The sequence below is a fragment of the Oncorhynchus nerka genome, linkage group LG22 (assembly GCF_034236695.1).
Source record: "Oncorhynchus nerka isolate Pitt River linkage group LG22, Oner_Uvic_2.0, whole genome shotgun sequence".
Taxonomy (NCBI): domain Eukaryota; kingdom Metazoa; phylum Chordata; class Actinopteri; order Salmoniformes; family Salmonidae; genus Oncorhynchus; species Oncorhynchus nerka.
In genome coordinates, this window is record NC_088417.1 from 18,754,876 (window position 1) to 18,774,777 (window position 19,902).

General features: G+C 43.5%; 4 protein-coding genes across 5 annotated transcripts in view; 2 read left to right on the plus strand and 2 right to left on the minus strand.

The window, feature by feature from the left end:
* Positions 1–8: 8 nt before the first annotated feature.
* Positions 9–1,285, plus strand: urad (ureidoimidazoline (2-oxo-4-hydroxy-4-carboxy-5-) decarboxylase). The gene is made up of 2 exons (XM_029625915.2): positions 9–251; positions 675–1,285. The coding sequence occupies exons 1-2, from the start codon at positions 77–79 to the stop codon at positions 1,022–1,024; spliced, it is 525 nt and encodes a 174-aa protein (XP_029481775.1). The 5' UTR covers positions 9–76; the 3' UTR covers positions 1,025–1,285.
* A 510-nt stretch (positions 1,286–1,795) lies between these two features.
* On the minus strand, positions 1,796–6,189 carry pdx1 (pancreatic and duodenal homeobox 1). Its single transcript, XM_029625859.2, has 2 exons — positions 5,769–6,189; positions 1,796–2,340 (listed from the first exon to the last, which is right to left on the minus strand). Exons 1-2 carry the CDS (start codon positions 6,157–6,159, stop codon positions 1,796–1,798), a joined length of 936 nt encoding a protein of 311 aa, XP_029481719.2. The 5' UTR covers positions 6,160–6,189.
* A 4,936-nt stretch (positions 6,190–11,125) lies between these two features.
* Positions 11,126–15,635, minus strand: si:ch211-140b10.6 (protein POLR1D-like). The gene is made up of 3 exons (XM_029625916.2): positions 15,489–15,635; positions 12,049–12,123; positions 11,126–11,862 (listed from the first exon to the last, which is right to left on the minus strand). Exons 1-3 carry the CDS (start codon positions 15,512–15,514, stop codon positions 11,442–11,444), a joined length of 522 nt encoding a protein of 173 aa, XP_029481776.1. The 5' UTR covers positions 15,515–15,635; the 3' UTR covers positions 11,126–11,441.
* Positions 15,636–15,943: 308 nt separating this feature from the next.
* lnx2a (ligand of numb-protein X 2a) overlaps positions 15,944–19,902 on the plus strand; it is a 35,438-nt gene continuing 31,479 nt past the window's right edge. The window contains exons 1-3 of one of the 2 annotated variants that reach the window (XM_029626380.2): positions 15,944–16,063; positions 19,308–19,501; positions 19,757–19,902. The exon at positions 19,757–19,902 is cut by the window's right edge and continues 237 nt beyond it. In XM_029626380.2, the coding sequence (XP_029482240.1) occupies positions 19,481–19,501; positions 19,757–19,902 (167 nt within the window). In that variant the 5' untranslated portion in view covers positions 15,944–16,063; positions 19,308–19,480. The remainder of the gene's footprint in view (positions 16,064–19,307; positions 19,502–19,756) is intronic. The other variant, XM_029626381.2, reaches the window with a different exon arrangement.

Genomic DNA, 19,902 nt, shown 5'->3' on the forward strand with positions numbered 1-19,902 from the left:
CTTTTCTGTTGACCTGTCCGAAGGGCAGTTTTGGGGCTACTAGTGAGTCTGTGCAGACGAGACAGTAGAGTTTAATATGGACATCGGATCAGTGAATTATCTTCCTTATGAGGACTTTGTGGATGTTTTCGGTAACGTGGTGGAGAAATGTCCACTCATAACGGCCGCAGTATGGTCCCGCCGTCCCTTCTCGAGCCTTGCTGACCTGGAGGCCAGTATAAACGACTTCATCGATGCCCTCCCCGAATCAGGTATAGCCAAGGATGAATGGATAACCCATAGGCAGTTATTTGTTCTTTCTTTAAAATGTAATATATTTTTTACATTCAGCTGGTGAGAGATTGTTTTTTATTTAATTTATTTTTTTAACCTTTATTTAACTAGGCAAGTCAGTTAAGAACAACATCTTATTTTCAATGACGGCCTAGGAACAGTGGGTTAACTGCCTGTTCAGGGGCAGAACGACAGATTTGTACATGGTCAGCTCGGGGATTCGAACTTGCAACCTTTAAGTTACTAGTCCAACGAGAGATTGTTAAACTATAAGTTTTTTTTGTGTGTTTAAAAAAAATATATATATATATATATTTTACTACACGCTATTAATAAATGAATATTGAATTTGCGATAGTCTTCTGATGCTGGAAAAACTATCTAAACTCTACTATCCACAGGTAAAGAGGGAATCCTCAGAGTTCACCCCGACCTCACGGGTAGAGACCTCCAGAGTGGGACTCTGACCCGGGAGTCGCGAGAGGAACAGGTCCAAGCCGGTTTGGACACGCTGACCACCGCGGAGGTCTCTCGCATGGCCCGGCTGAATACGGAATACAAGGACCACTTCGGATTCCCCTTCGTGATCTGCGCGCGGATGAACAACAAGGCGACCATCCTGCGGCAGCTAGAGGAGCGTCTCCGGAACGAGCGCACCATTGAGAGGGCGTGCGCCATCGATGAAGTGAAGAAGATCTGTCACCTCCGTCTGCAGGGGCTCGTGGTCCCGGAGACGTACAACAAGCTATAACTGACTGACGGGATGACACAGTTTCGTGTGGTCTACCTGATAAGTTGTATGTGTTTGAATAGTGCATCATAATGGCTGCGTCATTGTTGTGCATAAAGGAGTAACTGTGCCTAAATGTGCTTAATTGTACCAAGTGCCAAAATTGAGCAAAAGTAATTAAATAACTGCAGATGTTTCATTGATTTTATTCTGATTTCAAATATGAACTTTCATTTGATAAGTCTGAGATGATAGCTTAATTAATAAAGATTTCAAAATATAGTACATTCTTCACAGTGCCTATCATTTAGACATCAACGATATGATAACATATGTAAAGGCAATATAACACATATGTAAAGGCTATATAACTGGTGTGAGTGACTCATTTTTGTCATATAACAATTTATCAGAAAATGCATCAGTATTGTTAATATTGACAGCAGAACCATGTACTGTGCGTAAACTGCATACATTATACTGCCAAAATGTTCAGAGAAAAGTTTGAAATCTGAAGTGCATTGGTTTTAAAGCACTAAGCTTGCTTTAAAATAAGCTCTCACCAGAGTTGTGTGGTCTGTATCACCACGGTCTCTCCAAGCTGCTGGTGCTACTGCCCAGAGATCAGAGCAATAGTATAAAGTGGGTCTATATGTATGTCCAATGCAAAGTGTCATCATCAGTGCATGCCCCTCAGGTCCTCAACACCAACATGAAGTCAGTTCAGTCGCAGAATGATGACATCACAGACAATGTCCCTGCAGACCTCTCCCTTCACATCTCTTCAATCTTTCACGGCCGACAATGAACATGAATGATGCCAGCGGAGTCTGTTTGAAAAGTGCCTTCCTTTTCTTCAGTGTCTGCCCAATATTCACCCATATCAGCCCGGCTAAGCCGAGTCTCTCGAACCTGACAGGGAGTGGGAGTGGGAGTGGGAGTGTAGCGGTGAGGGGGTGTGGTGGTCGTGGTGAGAGGTGCCGGTGTGGGAGCCCCAGCCAACGCGACCCCCACCCCTGCCCCCCCGACCCCCATCCCAGCCCCTCCGACCCCCAGCCCTGCCTCATCCTTCAGGTCCCCTGACGTGATGGACGAGTCCTGCTCGGGGTCGACCCCCCTCACTCTCTTCTTGTCCTCCTCCTTCTTCCACTTCATCCGTCGGTTCTGGAACCAGATCTTGATGTGTCTCTCTGTGAGGCTGAGGGTGAGGGCCAGCTCTACACGCCGCGGCCTGCTGATGTACTTGTTGAACAGGAACTCCTTCTCCAGCTCCAGGAGCTGGGCTCGCGTGTAGGCAGTCCTTGTCCGCTTGTTCTCCTCTGCCTCCATGTAGTGGCCTGGGGGGAGGATGGGGAGGATAGAGAAAGAGTGAGAGGCAATGAAAGAGCAGGAGTGGAGAGATGGAAAGGGTTTTGAGTTTTAACTTAACATTGTACCCTGTCACAGTCAAAGTCCCAAATGCACAATCTAGATGAAATTGGCAATGACCCAACAGTGGGTTTTAACCCATTGGGTCTAGCTGAAACGCACACAGCACGCTGACTGAACTCAGCTCACCCACTGACCACCCAAGAATGCAGAACATCTACTGTATAGAAACAGTTGGGAAACTGATGATAACTAAAACACATACAGTAGGCTAGATCAGATGACAGGTAACCCTCACAGCTGTTAATGCAACTATAGCAACAGATACTGAATACTGGAAATTGACTATGTGAGGTATCATGTATTCTGTGCAGAACAATTCTGCCTGGGTCACAGCACACTGAATTTCACATTACTGCATATTCTATAACAAAGACTCACAAATGGGTCAATCAATTGGAGGGGAAATGGTTAGGACAATAAAAAAAAAGAACAGTAACATTTCGATTTGTCACGACTTCCACCGAAGGTGGCTCCCCTGCCTGTTCGGGCGGCGCTCGGCGGTCGTCGTCACCGGTCTACTAGCTGCCACCGATCCCTTTTTCCTTTTCTGTTTGTTTTGTCTTATTGGTTGCACCTGTCTCTTATTTTGTTTTTGATTCAGGACTATTTACGCCTGTTAGGCTGCCTGTGACTGGAACGAATTGCAAAAATCGCTGAAGTTGGAGACTTTTATCTCCCTCACCAACTTCAAACATCTGCTATCTGAGCAGCTAACCGATCGCTGCAGCTGTACATAGTCTATCGGTAAATAGCCCACCCAATTTTACCTACCTCATCCCCATACTGTTTATATTTATTTACTTTTCTGCTCTTTTGCACACCAATATCTCTACCTGAACATGACCATCTGATCATTTATCACTCCAGTGTTAATCTGCTAAATTGTAATTATTCGCCTACCTCATGCCTTTTGCACACAATGTATATAGACTCTCTTTTTTTCTACTGTGTTATTGACTTGTTAATTGTTTACTCCATGTGTAACTCTGTGTTGTCTGTTCACACTGCTATGCTTTATCTTGGCCAGGTCGCAGTTGTAAATGAGAACTTGTTCTCAACTAGCCTACCTTGTTAAATAAAGGTGAAATAAAAAATAAATAAATAAATAGGCCCGCCTGTTTTTGTGCGGACTTGTTTTCTGTTAGTCGAGGTTGTGTGTGTATTGTTCCTGTCCGTTTGTGCTATGTGTTGGGTTGGACATTTTTGTGATTATTTTGCCTGTTTTGCGCGTTCGCATTGGAAACCGAAATAAAGTCCGGTTTGCCCAGTATCCTCTGCTCCTCTGCGTTTTGACTCCGCACCCACCGCTCCAGGCTCTGTGACACGATTTATGTGGGTTTTGTTAGTTGACAAAAGTGTACAATATTTGAACATCTTGTGGCTTATAAACTAATCTCTTTTCACATGATAGGCTATTATTCTATAGTAATTTCACCTGAAAACTTGAACTGTTATCTAAAACACAAAGCCTGGATCAACAAGGCAATTTACAGACAGTCCGTTAATTTAAAGTAATGACTTTTATAAAACATGAAGGTAGGCCCACATGATAAAAGAACAGTCAACGTTTTTCCTGTATCACCACTACAATTAATTTGTGTTTTGAATGATGAAATTAGTGGCACAACTGTTAAACTTTTTTATTGGTCAAGGTGGTCTTTGACTTCAAAATAAATTAGCATTTCAAATCTATTCTATTCAATAGTTGAACTGCTTAATTATTCGTTTTAGTGTAAGCTTATTCTTGCCCTGGTTGCTTTGTCTAATGAGGAAGATATTTTTACTGAAATAAGCTTTTATCGAAATGATTTGCCAAAAAGTGTATCGTGTGTAAAGTTACACAATTTTCTAAAGCCACGGGAATAAACAAAAGCACATATAGCCCAATTAAGTCATATTTAACACATTTGTATCCTAATTGTCCTATTAATTACAAACCATATTTGTGTTATTGTTTTTGAGGAAGGTTGAGTTGAGAGAATAATTGTCTATAGGCCTACGAAATAATTGAGAAGAACCGTGTGCTCTGCTCTAACCTTTCCATATCTTGTTACCATCAATTTATTTAAGTAACATCAGTGCCTCACCTGGACTGAAATAGGTGCCGGTGCTCATTTTGGGTTCTGGTACTGTTTATAGTAAGGTGCAGGTGCTCCACAATACTTTTGAGCTAATATTATATAAGAGGAGCAAGAGATCAAGCAGTAGAAAATTGAAGGTGCCGGTCCTCAGCTCCGGTGGACGCCTGCCCAAGTCAGGCGCTGAGTAACATACACTACTTTATATTTCGTTTAATTGTGTAAGTGGCTTGAAAACGTATTGAGATATTTTAGTTTAGCGAAAAAAAGGCTCAACCGAGTTCCCATTTACCCGCTGAACCAAGTTCACTTAAAATGGCCGCAACAGAAAATACTTTTAGGAGGAAGAATTGACTCGTTATTTTGCTACGATTCCTGAAGACTCCACCTTAATGATATACTCTTTAATATATTTGATATGTCTAAAAAATATTGATATAATGAAGGTTATTGTATTATATACTACGCAGCATTTTTCATTAAGATAATATGGATAATATGGATAATAACTGCCATTAGGAAATCATTAACAAAGAAATTATCACAACTGAAATTTTCACATATTTGAAGTATATCTCAACTTGGTACTTGAGACAGGAGGCACACCTTCAGAGGCATACAAAACAGTTTGGCCTGTATGAGGGAACCTAGGTCCTTTACAGATTGATTGACAAGGTAAACTGACACCCACCCTCGAAATATATTCTAGACATCATGATGTAATTTAAGTTCGTATACATGAACAAAAGACTCAGTCTATTGAAACTTCATGAACATTTATCACGATGAACGTCTGATCGTTTTCTAGGCCTATGTTCACATCAGTGGCATTAGCCTACACATAAAGCAGCGGCAACTCATGCTATATACACGACAGTTGATTGTGTGAGTTAAATAGCTTTTGAATTACACTCAATGTTCACTTTTATGTCTGCTGAATTCTCTATGGTCAAATAACATTCACTCCATGGCTATTGGCAAAAGAAAACTCCTGAATGTTAAATTAACTATTACATAAATATTTGTTAAAATATTGTATTTTAATCAAATAGATTATCCACTTGTAGGCTATTTATACAGTATAAAAGTGTGTTCAAACAAATATATTTAGATAGGCCTACTGCAAAAGAACGGTCTGCAAAATTCCTATAAATGTGTGGGTAGATTCCTTGAGAGGCCTAGATGAATAGCTTTCTTTGCAGCCCTACAGCAACGAGAATTATACGAAAATTGCCAAGGTGACTGCAGTGAGTTACCTGCCCACTGTCCCTTCCAGGTTTGCACGTGAGACTTGGTGCTTTTCATCCAGGGGAAAGGCAGGTGATATCTGTTCCTATCGGCACACAGAGCCAGCTCCCCCGGGTCTCCGTAACCCCCCGGTTGGATAGTCTGCTGGGGCGCCTGGGGGTGGTGGAGCTGCGGCACACCTGGGTCCTCTCGCATGGGCATACTGTACGGAGCAATATCAGGGAGACTTGCCTGGTCTAGCCCTCCGACGGAAGGCGAGGAATAGACGGACTGAGCCTGCCGGCCCATGTAGAGGCAGGGCGGAGGGCTGTGGCTGAAGTCCTCGCTGTGGGGTCTCTGGTAGGGGCAGGGGTCTTTGAACAGCTGCGCGGGGGAATAGTAGTGCTCTTCTCGATTCATGACTGCCAAGGGCCAGGGCTATCCAACGGGTGTGTGTGCACACATGTACATGCGCCCTATTGCCTTTGCTGCGTGGGACCTTGTGCTCTGCTCTACCTGTGCTGCTCGTGCATCTGTCGCCGCTATAGGCCCTGCGCAGGTGTGTCACCGCCACCACGTGACCCTGCTGCACCTAAGCCATTGGTTTCACTGATTACACAAAACTGAGAAGTCGTCACCTTAGTTTCTATTCGTGTCTGTATTCTCTGCCCCGCGGAGCGACAATAATTGAACAGAATTGACCGTGCACAAATCAATGCTCTCGGCAAACACTCCACTGTTTGACGGCGGATATCTGAGACCCACCTGCCGCAAGTTGGTCCTAATGCAGCGATATACAGGTGAGCAGCGGAATCTGCGGGTCCTATCGCTGCGAGCGGACAGGGGCTAATGTCATCGAACTAATCAGAGAGATTGCGGCCCGCAGAGAAAAAGCACGAAGAGAAACGCAAACAGAAAGTGCCTCCACAATGTCAGTATCATCACTGCTTTGGCTCTCTTGATGGAAAAGAAGAAGAAACGATGGGAATGCAGATTTCACAGCCGTAGAACAATGTCAGCCATTGAACATTTATATGAACCTAGTTCTCTTATCAATAGGCGACTGATAGAGGGGGAAATCGATAACCAGATGTATAGGCCTAATAGCCTACTCGCATCGGCTGACCCTGGTGATAAGCAACTTGCAGCGGCGGTTGTCTTGGAAACTTGGCAATGAGATGTGAGGGGGATCAAAGACCAAGTCCTGGCCGAACCCTCTCCTGGTTGGATACCTTTTAGTGTTCTCTTAAAAGTGGCCGAACTTGCGACTTTTTAAATCCAGCCCATTATAGGCAATGGCTCATTTAACACCATTTAACGGATCTCCTCTGGTTCATAACAAACAGCAGCAGAGCTCGTGTCTCCCACCGCCACTCTTCCTCTGTGTTTGCTGGACATTAGGCAGACAGGTGCTCGCTCCATTAAACAACACTCTTCACGGTAAAGTAAAGAGGAGAGCCAAGGTGTAAACCAATTAGCATGGAGTGAGGAGCAGCACTCAATTAGCGCGCGTGGTGCGAGGAAATACACGTCTCTCCAGGCGGGCGAGTACATTTACGCAGCAACTGAGTGCCAGACAGCAGCTAAGGCCCACGACTTATTAAAATATCAAATGTAGTACCATGTTATAACTGTAATGTTATAAAGCACTAGCATTTCTTTCAGCTGGCCTTGCAGTCCATCGATACTAACCATTAGCCTACATGAGATAAGAAATGTAAAATATATATATATAACTTTTACATTGTTTTTCTATTTTGGCCATTGTGCTTACATAGGCTTTATCTGCATTTTAGACATGACAGTTGACGTGATGTCTAAAATGACCAGTCAAACGCACACAGAAACGAATAGGCCTATGGCAGCACTGAGTTCTTCAAGAGAGATTATGGCTCTTTCTCCAGTATCTTAATGGGGCACTCAGCACCTGCTATAAAGTTCAAGTAAACCAATTCCATACAAATCAGTCCATGTATTGTCGCTTAATGGTGTTTATATTTGCTCGTCGTTTGAACGAGGAAGGAAACTGTTAACGGCGTGTATTGCCCCGCTACACTGAAAACGCACAACGGAGTTTATGAAGCGTGACTGCGTAAAACGCTATTTAGACCCCTTATCCATGGCATTGAAATTTGCGTAATGGTTTTAAGTGAAAGTTAATGCGGCGTTGCTGAACCCAAATGCAATGATTCACAAACAGGTTTGCAAATAAAAAGCCTTTAAGGACTCTTAATATGAACCGCAATAAAACGTCTGTAGGCAATCGAGAGGGGCCATAGCCGTATAGAGTGCAGTACAGGTTATGGACCCAGATGGAACGGAGTGCTGTGGGGAGAGATACAATAATGCTTTAGTGAATGGCCATGCTGTTCATACTGATGTTGCCTCATATAGTCCCTGGGTTACCCCCCATGAGCGCCTAGCGAGCAACATGATTTATTCATTTAATCTTAAATTAAATTGCTCAAACAAGGTCTTTCTCAATTCATGGAAATCACATAAAAAAATCTAAAGTAATAGGGATAATTAGTATTGCCTAATAACTCATCAACAATGGGTCTAAAATGATAATTGAGGACCGCTGACCACTGAATGCACGTTTTTAAAGCTGCTCTTTTAAGATCAGTTATGCACTTTGCACTGTTTTAACTTTCATTCATTGTTTTGCTTTGTGTGTTTTTGTGTCTGTTGTTTAACTATATGTATGCCGCTACCTTGTCCAGGGCTCACTTGAAAAGGAGATGTAAATCTCAATGTGACTTCTCTGGTTAAATTAAATATGTATATACTGTATATATATTTTTATTTTATTTATTTAACCAGGTAGGCCAGTTGAGAACAAGTTCTCATTTACAACTGCGACCTGGCCAAGATAGAGCAAAGCATATATACAGTACCAGTCAAAAGTTTGGACACACCTACTCATTCAAGGGTTTATCTATATTTGTACTATTTTCTACATTGTAGAATAATAGTGAAGACATCAAAACTATGAAATAACACATGAATGCCAATAGTCTGCATAGCTGTCGTCAAGGCAAAGGGTTCTTACTTTGAAGAATCTCAAATAGAAAATATATATTTAGACTTTTTCTTTTACTACATGATTCCATATGTGTTATTTCATAGCTTTAATATATTCACTATTATTCTACAATGTAGAAAATAGTACAAATATAGATAAACCCTTGAATGAGTAGGTGTCCAAACTTTTGATTGATACTACACACACACATTTATATATATTTTTTATTTTTTATTTTAACAACAACCATGATGAACTAATAGGAATAGATATTGTTGTTGTATTATCCTATTTCTGTGTAATTAAAAATGAGAATTATTGAAGTAAAATGTTGGTTTATGGATTAAAGAAAAACCAAGTGGAATTCAAAGAACAGGTTTTACAGAACCCGAGGAGTGTCACGAAAACAGTAGATATTCTTTCTTTCACAAACAAAGCCGTTTCTGATAGAAGCAGGTATATACATGTCAAAAATGAGTAGACACGATACAAAGTGCTTACCCATGGCGACAGCCATTGCTTATGTAAACATGGCCAACAGTGAGTAACGACCAAATGCAAACGACAATTAAAATCAAATCTATTCTGAGTGAAGAAATTACAGCACCATAAATCAAACTATGAGAGACAATGTGAAATAACGACTGCAAATCAGCTTAATGCCAAATCGAAAGGATTAAGCAACAAATATACTATCTACATTATGGGATTTTGAAGTGCCATTTTGTGGGTCTAATAATATGTAGACTATATTTTAGGGGAAATCATTAACACGAGAAGAGTCATTTGAACACGAGAAGAATATATTCACCAGGACCAGGCAAATCTCCCTGGGCTTTATAATTCTAACGTTGGATAAGGCCCCGTTTTTTGGCTTTGTTATGTTTTTTCCCCCATCAATAGCGCCAGGGACATGACTGAAAAAACATCTCTGCTGTATTACAACGCGAACGTCAAAGGCCCTGGGTCAATGCGGATATCACACGTCACCTGCTGGATTAAAAGGCACATTACATCTGTGGAAAACAACCCCAGACAGTCAACCCTGGGCACCCTCTTTCTTTCTCTCACTCGGAGGACCTGAGCCGTAGGACCATCTCTCAGGACTACCTGGCACAATGACTCCTTGCTGTCCCCAGTCCACCTGGCCGTGCTGCTGCTCCAGTTTCAACTGTTCTGCCCGCGGCTATGGAATCCTGACCTGTTCACTGGACATGCTACCTGTCCCAGACCTATTATTTGACCATGCTGGTCAAATGAACATTTGAACATCTTGGCCATGTTCTGTTATAATCTCCACCCGGCACAGCCAGAAGAGGACTGACCACCCCTCATAGCCTGGTTCCTCTCTAGGTTTCTTCCTAGGTTTTGGCCTTTCTAGGGAGTTTTTGCTAGCCAGCGTGCTTCAACACCTGCATTGTTTGCTGTTTGGGGTTTTAGGCTGGGTTTCTGTACATCACTTTGAGATATCAGCTGATGTACGAATGGCTATATAAATACATTTGATTTGAATTGTGTAAACCTTACAGTGAAATGCTTACTTACAGGCTCTAACCAATGGTGCCAAAAAAGGTATGTGTGTGTAGGTAAGTAAAGAAATAAAACAGCAGTAGAAAGACATTTGAAAAAAAGAGTCGCAAGGCTATATATAGACACCTGTTAGTCAGGCTTATTGGGGTAGTATGTACATGTAGGTATCGTTAAAGTGACTGTGCATATATGATGAACAGAGAGTTGCAGAAGCGTAAAAAGAGGGGTTGGCGGGGGTGGTGGGACACAATGCAGATAGCCCGGTTAGCCAATGTGCGGAAGCACTGGTTGGTCGGGCCAATTTAGGTAGTATGTACATGAATGTATAGTTAAAGTGACTATGCATATGAGATAAACAGAGAGTAGCAGCAGCGTAAAAGAGGGGTTGGGAAGAGGAGGCACATGATGCAAATAGTCCGGGTAACCACTCCTGTTCAGGAGTCTTATGGCCTAAATTTCGGTGTTCCTCAAGGTTCTGTTTTAGGACCACTATTGTTTTCACTATATATTTGACCTCTTGCTGGAGGCTGAGACAGCTCCCCCTGTGCATTTTGTTATTTTTTACTGCTGCTCTTTAATTACTTGTTACTTTTATTTACTCTTATCCATATTTTTTTAAACTGCACTGTTAGTTAGGGGCTCGTAAGTAAGCATTTCACTGTAAGGGCTACACCTGTTGTATTCGGCACATGTGACTAATAAAATTTGATTTGATCATGTCAGTTTACAGATCGTACCAGCAAGATTCACAATGAAATAACAGAGCTGAGTGCAAGATGGGAATAAGTGTGTCAAAATTGAGAATAAGAATAGAAAAGACACGACCTCCAGTTAAAAGATCAGTAGAAACAAATGCAATTTAATCAGTTATGTTTGTCACAAACTGACAACAGCAACCCCAATCTTTCTCACATTCTCAGACAATACATTCTTTCCAGTCATTCAATGGTTATGTATGTCTTTCCAGTCCGAGGGAGAAAACCTCCTCTGGTAATGCCGTTACAGCACTCGCTACAAGGTTATGATGTCACATGTGGGTCCTCCCACTGGGAGTGTCTTTGACAGGTGCTGGTTTGATTGATAGGTGTGGCCTATGGAGTGAGAACTGGCCCTGAAATGGGCGTGGTCTGATGAGGAGGAGGAGCTACTATCGACGGAGAGAGCGGTCTCTACAAGAGGAAGGGACTTCAGATGGGGAGTGTTCTTTAGAATGGGGACTGTGTGTTTTGTGACCAGGGACACTTTTATCCCTGTGTTTCTTGTCTCTATGTCTGTATCTGTCATCGTCTCCAACCCCTCTGTATTTGTAGCCGTCTCTGTGGCACGTGTTTCTGTCTTTATCTCTTTTGTGTCCATCTTTGAGACTATGTTCTCTGCTGTCCCTATGACTGTCTTCGTCCCTGTGTCGTCTGTGACTGTCTCTGTGGTCTGTGGATGGGGTCCTGCTGCGCCTCCTACACTCTGATGTCTGTTCTCCTGAGTGGCCAGCAGGGCGGCGCTGTGGGATGGTGGTGCGCAGTGTGTTGAGCAGGAAACGCTTGTTGGTGCTACGCAGTGGACATTTCATCCTGGAAGACAGTTGAACCAAAATTAACATTTCAAATCCAGCAAGGCCTTCAATATGAGCCATTGTCTTTGATATGCATCCGTCTTGGTCTGTCACACCTTGCCATGTGTCAAGTACATTCTGCATTGAAAGCCAAACACCCATAACAGATGGTTTAGCAGATCCTTTACTAATGTATGCCGCTCACCAGCCTGCTGGACCCATAGTTTCTGCTCGCACCCGAGCCCTACTGGTCTCCTTCAGCAGCTCCTCCACTGCACGTCTACATGGCACATGGAGAGTGACAGAGACAGTTTAGGGTGCAAGAGAGGGAGATATTAATTAACATATAAATAGGAGGAAAAAGGAAGAATAGAGAAAGAGACAAAGAGAATAAAAGTGAAGGAAAACAGCAGGATAAAAAGCAGAGAGAGAAGGCACTATGCCAGTCTAAGATAGTCAGTCACAGAGCTAGAGGCACATGTCATGTGTGTCCTGGGTTGATCTGCTGAGTCAGTGGGAACAACTGTTATAGCTGCCCTTTGACCATGGATCAACTGTTACAGCTGCCCTTTGACTACAGATCAACTGTTACAGCTGCCCTTTGACTACAGATCAACTGTTACAGCTGCCCTTTGACTACAGATCAACTGTTACAGCTGCCCTTTGACTACAGATCAACTGTTACAGCTGCCCTTTGACTACAGATCAACTGTTACAGCTGCCCTTTGACCATGGACAACTGTTACAGCTGCCCTTTGACCATGGATCAACTGTTACAGCTGCCCTTTGACTACAGATCAACTGTTACAGCTGCCCTTTGACCATGGACAACTGTTACAGCTGCCCTTTGACCATGGATCAACTGTTACAGCTGCCCTTTGACTACAGATCAACTGTTACAGCTGCCCTTTGACTACAGATCAACTGTTACAGCTGCCCTTTGACCATGGACAACTGTTACAGCTGCCCTTTGACCATGGATCAACTGTTACAGCTGCCCTTTGACTACAGATCAACTGTTACAGCTGCCCTTTGACCATGGATCAACTGTTACAGCTGCCCTTTGACCATGGATCAACTGTTACAGCTGCCCTTTGACCATGGATCAACTGTTACAGCTGCCCTTTGACTACAGATCAACTGTTACAGCTGCCCTTTGACCATGGATCAACTGTTACAGCTGCCCTTTGACTACAGATCAACTGTTACAGCTGCCCTTTGACTACAGATCAACTGTTACAGCTGCCCTTTGACCATGGACAACTGTTACAGCTGCCCTTTGACCATGGATCAACTGTTACAGCTGCCCTTTGACTACAGATCAACTGTTACAGCTGCCCTTTGACCATGGACAACTGTTACAGCTGCCCTTTGACCATGGATCAACTGTTACAGCTGCCCTTTGACTACAGATCAACTGTTACAGCTGCCCTTTGACTACAGATCAACTGTTACAGCTGCCCTTTGACCATGGACAACTGTTACAGCTGCCCTTTGACCATGGATCAACTGTTACAGCTGCCCTTTGACTACAGATCAACTGTTACAGCTGCCCTTTGACCATGGATCAACTGTTACAGCTGCCCTTTGACCATGGATCAACTGTTACAGCTGCCCTTTGACCATGGATCAACTGTTACAGCTGCCCTTTGACCATGGATCAACTGTTACAGCTGCCCTTTGACCATGGATCAACTGTTACAGCTGCCCTTTGACCATGGATCAACTGTTACAGCTGCCCTTTGACCATGGATCAACTGTTACAGCTGCCCTTTGACTACAGATCAACTGTTACAGCTGCCCTTTGACCATGGATCAACTGTTACAGCTGCCCTTTGACCATGGATCAACTGTTACAGCTGCCCTTTGACCATGGATCAACTGTTACAGCTGCCCTTTGACTACAGATCAACTGTTACAGCTGCCCTTTGACTACAGATCAACTGTTACAGCTGCCCTTTGACCATGGATCAACTGTTACAGCTGCCCTTTGACTACAGATCAACTGTTACAGCTGCCCTTTGACCATGGATCAACTGTTACAGCTGCCCTTTGACCATGGATCAACTGTTACAGCTGCCCTTTGACCATGGATCAACTGTTACAGCTGCCCTTTGACCATGGATCAACTGTTACAGCTGCCCTTTGACTACAGATCAACTGTTACAGCTGCCCTTTGACTACAGATCAACTGTTACAGCTGCCCTTTGACCATGGATCAACTGTTACAGCTGCCCTTTGACTACAGATCAACTGTTACAGCTGCCCTTTGACCATGGATCAACTGTTACAGCTGCCCTTTGACTACAGATCAACTGTTACAGCTGCCCTTTGACTACAGATCAACTGTTACAGCTGCCCTTTGACCATGGATCAACTGTTACAGCTGCCCTTTGACTACAGATCAACTGTTACAGCTGCCCTTTGACTACAGATCAACTGTTACAGCTGCCCTTTGACTACAGATCAACGGTTACAGCTGCCCTTTGACTACAGATCAACTGTTACAGCTGCCCTTTGACTACAGATCAACTGTTACAGCTGCCCTTTGACTACAGATCAACTGTTACAGCTGCCCTTTGACTACAGATCAACTGTTACAGCTGCCCTTTGACTACAGATCAACTGTTACAGCTGCCCTTTGACTACAGATCAACTGTTACAGCTGCCCTTTGACTACAGATCAACGGTTACAGCTGCCCTTTGACTACAGATCAACTGTTACAGCTGCCCTTTGACTACAGATCAACTGTTACAGCTGCCCTTTGACTACAGATCAACTGTTACAGCTGCCCTTTGACTACAGATCAACTGTTACAGCTGCCCTTTGACTACAGATCAACTGTTACAGCTGCCCTTTGACTACAGATCAACTGTTACAGCTGCCCTTTGACCATGGATCAACTGTTACAGCTGCCCTTTGACTACAGATCAACTGTTACAGCTGCCCTTTGACCATGGATCAACTGTTACAGCTGCCCTTTGACTACAGATCAACTGTTACAGCTGCCCTTTGACCATGGATCAACTGTTACAGCTGCCCTTTGACTACAGATCAACTGTTACAGCTGCCCTTTGACTACAGATCAACTGTTACAGCTGCCCTTTGACTACAGATCAACTGTTACAGCTGCCCTTTGACTACAGATCAACTGTTACAGCTGCCCCTTTGACTACAGATCAACTGTTACAGCTGCCCTTTGACCATGGATCAACTGTTACAGCTGCCCTTTGACCACGGATCCCAGACAAGTGCGCACAGGAAATACAGAATCAGAATCACACACACACACTTTCCAGCAGCTGTAACTCAAAAATATCCTCAACTTGTTAAGCTGGCATACAGTACCCTACTGAATCTCGACAACAATTCAGTCTCTATGTGAGTTATCTAGATAGTCATGCAACAAATAATTGAAACATAGCTAGCTAATCATTGACACGCATAGCAAGCTACCTAGTAGCTAAGCTGGTGAACAATTAACTAGCTATTTTAATAGCATAATAAATCACATTGACCTAGCTACTTGACTAACGCTACTAGCTGACGTTCCTTGGCTAACGTTAGCTCCCCCTTCAAAACACCCCAGAAATTCACATCAAGCAAGGAATACCAGTCTAGTAATAGGATAGATTATAACATACTTCTCCAATTCGCCATCATCTGCCATAGTGTAATGATCAATGTAAAATAATCAAAAGATATTTCAAATCAATACTGCCAATGCTAGCTAATGTTTATTTCTGAATATGTATGTTTACTTCTCCACCATGGGGGCCTTCCGGCAGGGACCCCGCACGACTACTGTCCTTAGCAGTGCCTTACGTAATATCGAATTATATACGTTAAAAAAAGATAGCATTGCTTAACAACAAACAAATGATATGTTTCAATGTTGTAAAACAGTATGTATTTTGTCTAATATTGAAAATAAAATGTCATAATGATACTTTTTAGTGGTTAGTTTCGAACAGGCATAAAACGAAGCCTCTAATTTAATTTTGGGATTGACAGCACGAGACCCTGCCCCCTTCTCCTTGACTGACTGCTGGAGAAAAGCCGTGGGCGGGTTCTTCACAGCGAAAGTCACAGGGGCGTTTTATGTGCGGCTGCTACGGTCCTGCTTGTTGCGGTGAATGTGTGATTGAGATCGGTTAATTGTCCCCTCTCGGGGCCGGAGTTCTCGGCACCAAGGAGAAGCCGGAATAGGTAATATAATGTATGTATTCTGATCGCAGATCTTCACTGTCACGATGTCTAGAACATATATATAAAGCAGGTTCTATATCTATGGTCTAGTAATAGTCTATATAGCTTTCAATTGAAGTCGCTATTGTCCATCCATTATGTATCCATCTCAGCGCTATTCCACGGATCTCGAAGAAAGGGAGGGGGGAATCTGACAATCAGACAGACACTCCGGCTGGTTCACTCACCAGCCTAAATGGAGAAGGGTAATTGCTGTCGTCGAACCAATGATATGATCTATCTGAATCTGAGTGTCGTCTTTCAGGGCAGTGCATAAAATGGGTAGCCAAATAATGCAATTTGAATAGATAGCCTTTGTTTGGTATATGCCGTTTTTTCTCCCCTTCAATACGCCATTATGTTATTCAGCCTTCAACAATATATATTCTAGGCTAGGCTATATTGAAACGAAACATGAAATGAAACATTGCATATTCAGGTTTGTTTTTTGCGAAGGTTGATAAGATGATTATGCTATTGAAATTCATGTTAGGCGTAATGCATCTTTGGGATTGTGGTTTTATTAGTCTACTGACTACCTTATTAACGTGATCAACTGTTCCTGAGGGCAAGGAGATATCGCATTTTCCTCTTGTCTGACATGCGAGATTGTTGTAGACTATGTGTTATAGTCCTGGTTTACCCCTTTATTTGTGTTGGCAATAGGACAGACGTCATCTTCTTATTGCGTTAGTTATCGGGTGTTGTGCATTAGTCGCTGTAGGCCTTGTCTACTGCTGGTATCAATAGAATTAGCAGAGAACAGCAAGCCTATGGATGAAATAACAATACAATAGCATAGTGGCCTTGAGGCGCCAGGTAACACAACAAAGACAATAACACACAAACACACGCTGTTGCAATCCAGCTATTTTGAAAGTAAGATAAGATTTAAGTGCTCTTGTAACTGCTGTATTATCCTGGCAGAAGGTTAAAAACAGAGAGAGTGAGGGAGAGAGAGGGAAAGAGAGATCGAACTTATAGACTGCATTAGTCTTGCATGTCAAACTTATACACAGCCGTGGTTAGAAGACACTGCACACACCCACAAACTCATACCCAAAAAGCATACACTGTGTGTGTACATGCGTGTGTGAGTTAAAATGATGTCAGAGCTTGGTTATGGAAACAGAGGAGCCTTCTGTCTACATGAATAATGCATCTCCAGCTGCACACACACACACACACACACACACACACTCACATACAGACAGACGCAGGTACTTAAAAGAAGGAAAAGGGTACCAGCAGTCAAGGAGACAGAAGCAGGTTACATAGACAGGTTACATTGAGGGATGTAGTCATGGAAACAACCGTCATAAAGACAGGCAGAGACAGCAGTGGCACGGTCAGAAGGACAGGAACCATTGAGAATATAGCCAGCAGCAGATAGAAGTGTACAGAAATAGAAAGGACACATGGAGGAGAGAACACTCCATCTCTATCTACACAGCTCTGAATGTCAAGCTCTACTGAACATGCTCCGTAGCCATGGAGACAGGAGCAGACCCTCGCACAGACAGACAGAGGCTGCATCTTAACAGTCTAAAGTGGCTTCCTCTCCACGTCATCTGCTTTGGTCTGAAATCACAGGATTGGTGAAAGCAATATGGTGGACGATTATTTAGCATTTGCTATAATCTCTTCAGTTCTTTTAGATTCATGCAGATGGAGGCAAGGAGATGAGAATAGAGGATGGTAGTCAGGTGTCATTAGCTTGGCTCTGTTTCATGCTTAAATACGCTCCCTTGTGTCGATTTGTGTCCATGAGCTCCTCAGGGACGGGCTAGAGTACTGTAGTAGGGGAAGTGAGTCTAAATGGCTTTGAACGTGTAGCACAGGGGAAATGACTGGTACACAATGCATTAGTTTTGAGGATGGCTCAGCATTGGGGATTTGTATGAGTGGTCGCCTGTGTTTCAGAGCTGCAAGGAGTTTGTTAGCTCTGGCTCTCTCACACTGCAGCACCGGCCAGAGTGCATCACACACACACACACACACATACACACACACACACCGTTTGTTTTACTATCCTTGTGGGGACCAAACAATTGACCCCCATTCAAAATCCTATTTTCCGTAACCACTAACCCTTAACCTCATCCTCATCCTTAACCTCATCCTTAACCTAACCCTAGCCCTTAACCTCATCCTCATCCTTAACCTAACCCTTAACCTCATCCTCATCCTTAACCTAACCCTTAACCTCATCCTTAACCTAACCATAACCCTTAACTTAACTGTAACCCTAAACCTGACCCCTAAGCCTAAAATAGCCTTATTCTTTGTGGGGACCGGCGAAATGTCCCCACTTGACCAAATATTTGTTTTACTGTCCTTGTGAGGACTTCTGGTCCCCACAAGGATAGTAAAACCAAAAACACACCACACACCACATACACACCACATCACATCACACATCACACACCACATCACATCACATCACACACCACATCACACACCACATGCACATCACACACCACATACACACCACATACACATCACACACCACATACACACCAGATCACATCACACACCACATGCACAGTGATCAGTTGACTGTCTTCCACTCTTTTTCTTGTCCCCATCTCACAGCTCTCTCTCTCTCTTCGTCTCTCATTTTCATTCTTTCTCTACTCCTTTGTTTTTCCGTTTGACCCTTTCTCTCTGTCAACCTTTTTTCCTTCTCTCTTTCCATCTCTCTCTTCTCTCCTGTTTTCATTCTCCCCTCCCTCCCCTCTCCCTTTCATATTCTCTCTCTCTCTCGTTATCTCTTTTTCTCTTCATCATTCTAGCCCTCTCCCTCTTTATCTCTCTCTCCTTCCTCTCAACCATACCCATTTCCTCTCTGCCTCAATCCCAGATAATTCCTTCTGTCTCAATCCCAGATAATTCCTTCTGTCTCAATCCCAGATAAATCCCTCTCTGAGAGACTGTAATATTGCAGCAGGCGAGAGCGAAAGAGAGATTACACTGAGCAGGCGCAGTGCTACAGTACATCATCTCTGCACACACCTCGCACACACTACACACACATGTTCATATTAACATGCACACGTCACATATACACACATACAATGCACATATTTACGAAGTTATACAGTAGTACACATGTATGCTTGAGTACACACTCACATGCACATACGTGCACACACACACACACACAAACACTGTTTAATTTCCCAGCTTTTTAACCTCTGCTCTCTGACCTACAGGGTGATGTCTGATTGGCCACTGGGGGGTGGCTGTCCTCTCTGTCACCAGCTCACCCTCTGAGGCTTATGGGATAGGACGCCCCCCTCCCAACCCCTTTGTAACCTCCCGACCTGTAACCCCAGTGACGATTGTGCCGAAGGCCGTGCCTGGCGATTGGAGCCCTGGTCCTGACATGGGCAGCCCCGGCTGTGAGGTGGGTTTTGATTTTGCAGTTTGTACCCTCCCAGCTGTGTGTATGAATTGTGTAATGCTGATCCTCTGATCTGCTATTAACCATTCCGATCCGCTAATTACCTTGTATACACAAATAAAAGACAAGTTGGTAATTACACCGTAATAACATATAGATTACTTGGTTGTTTCTTTGGGATTCATTCAAACAAGCTTTTCTGTTCAACTATCATTGTCCTCCAACATCTCCCATATAAATCTCTTCTCCTTTATCCAGGTGAGTCCGGCAGGGCCTGTGGAGCCCGTGCTGGAGGCCTTGTGTCCAGAGTGTGGTCAGATCCACCGGGCCTGGGAGAACCACCTCTATAACTACCGCCTGGAGGTGGACGATGACCTGGTGTGTCACATCTGCCTGCAGCCCCT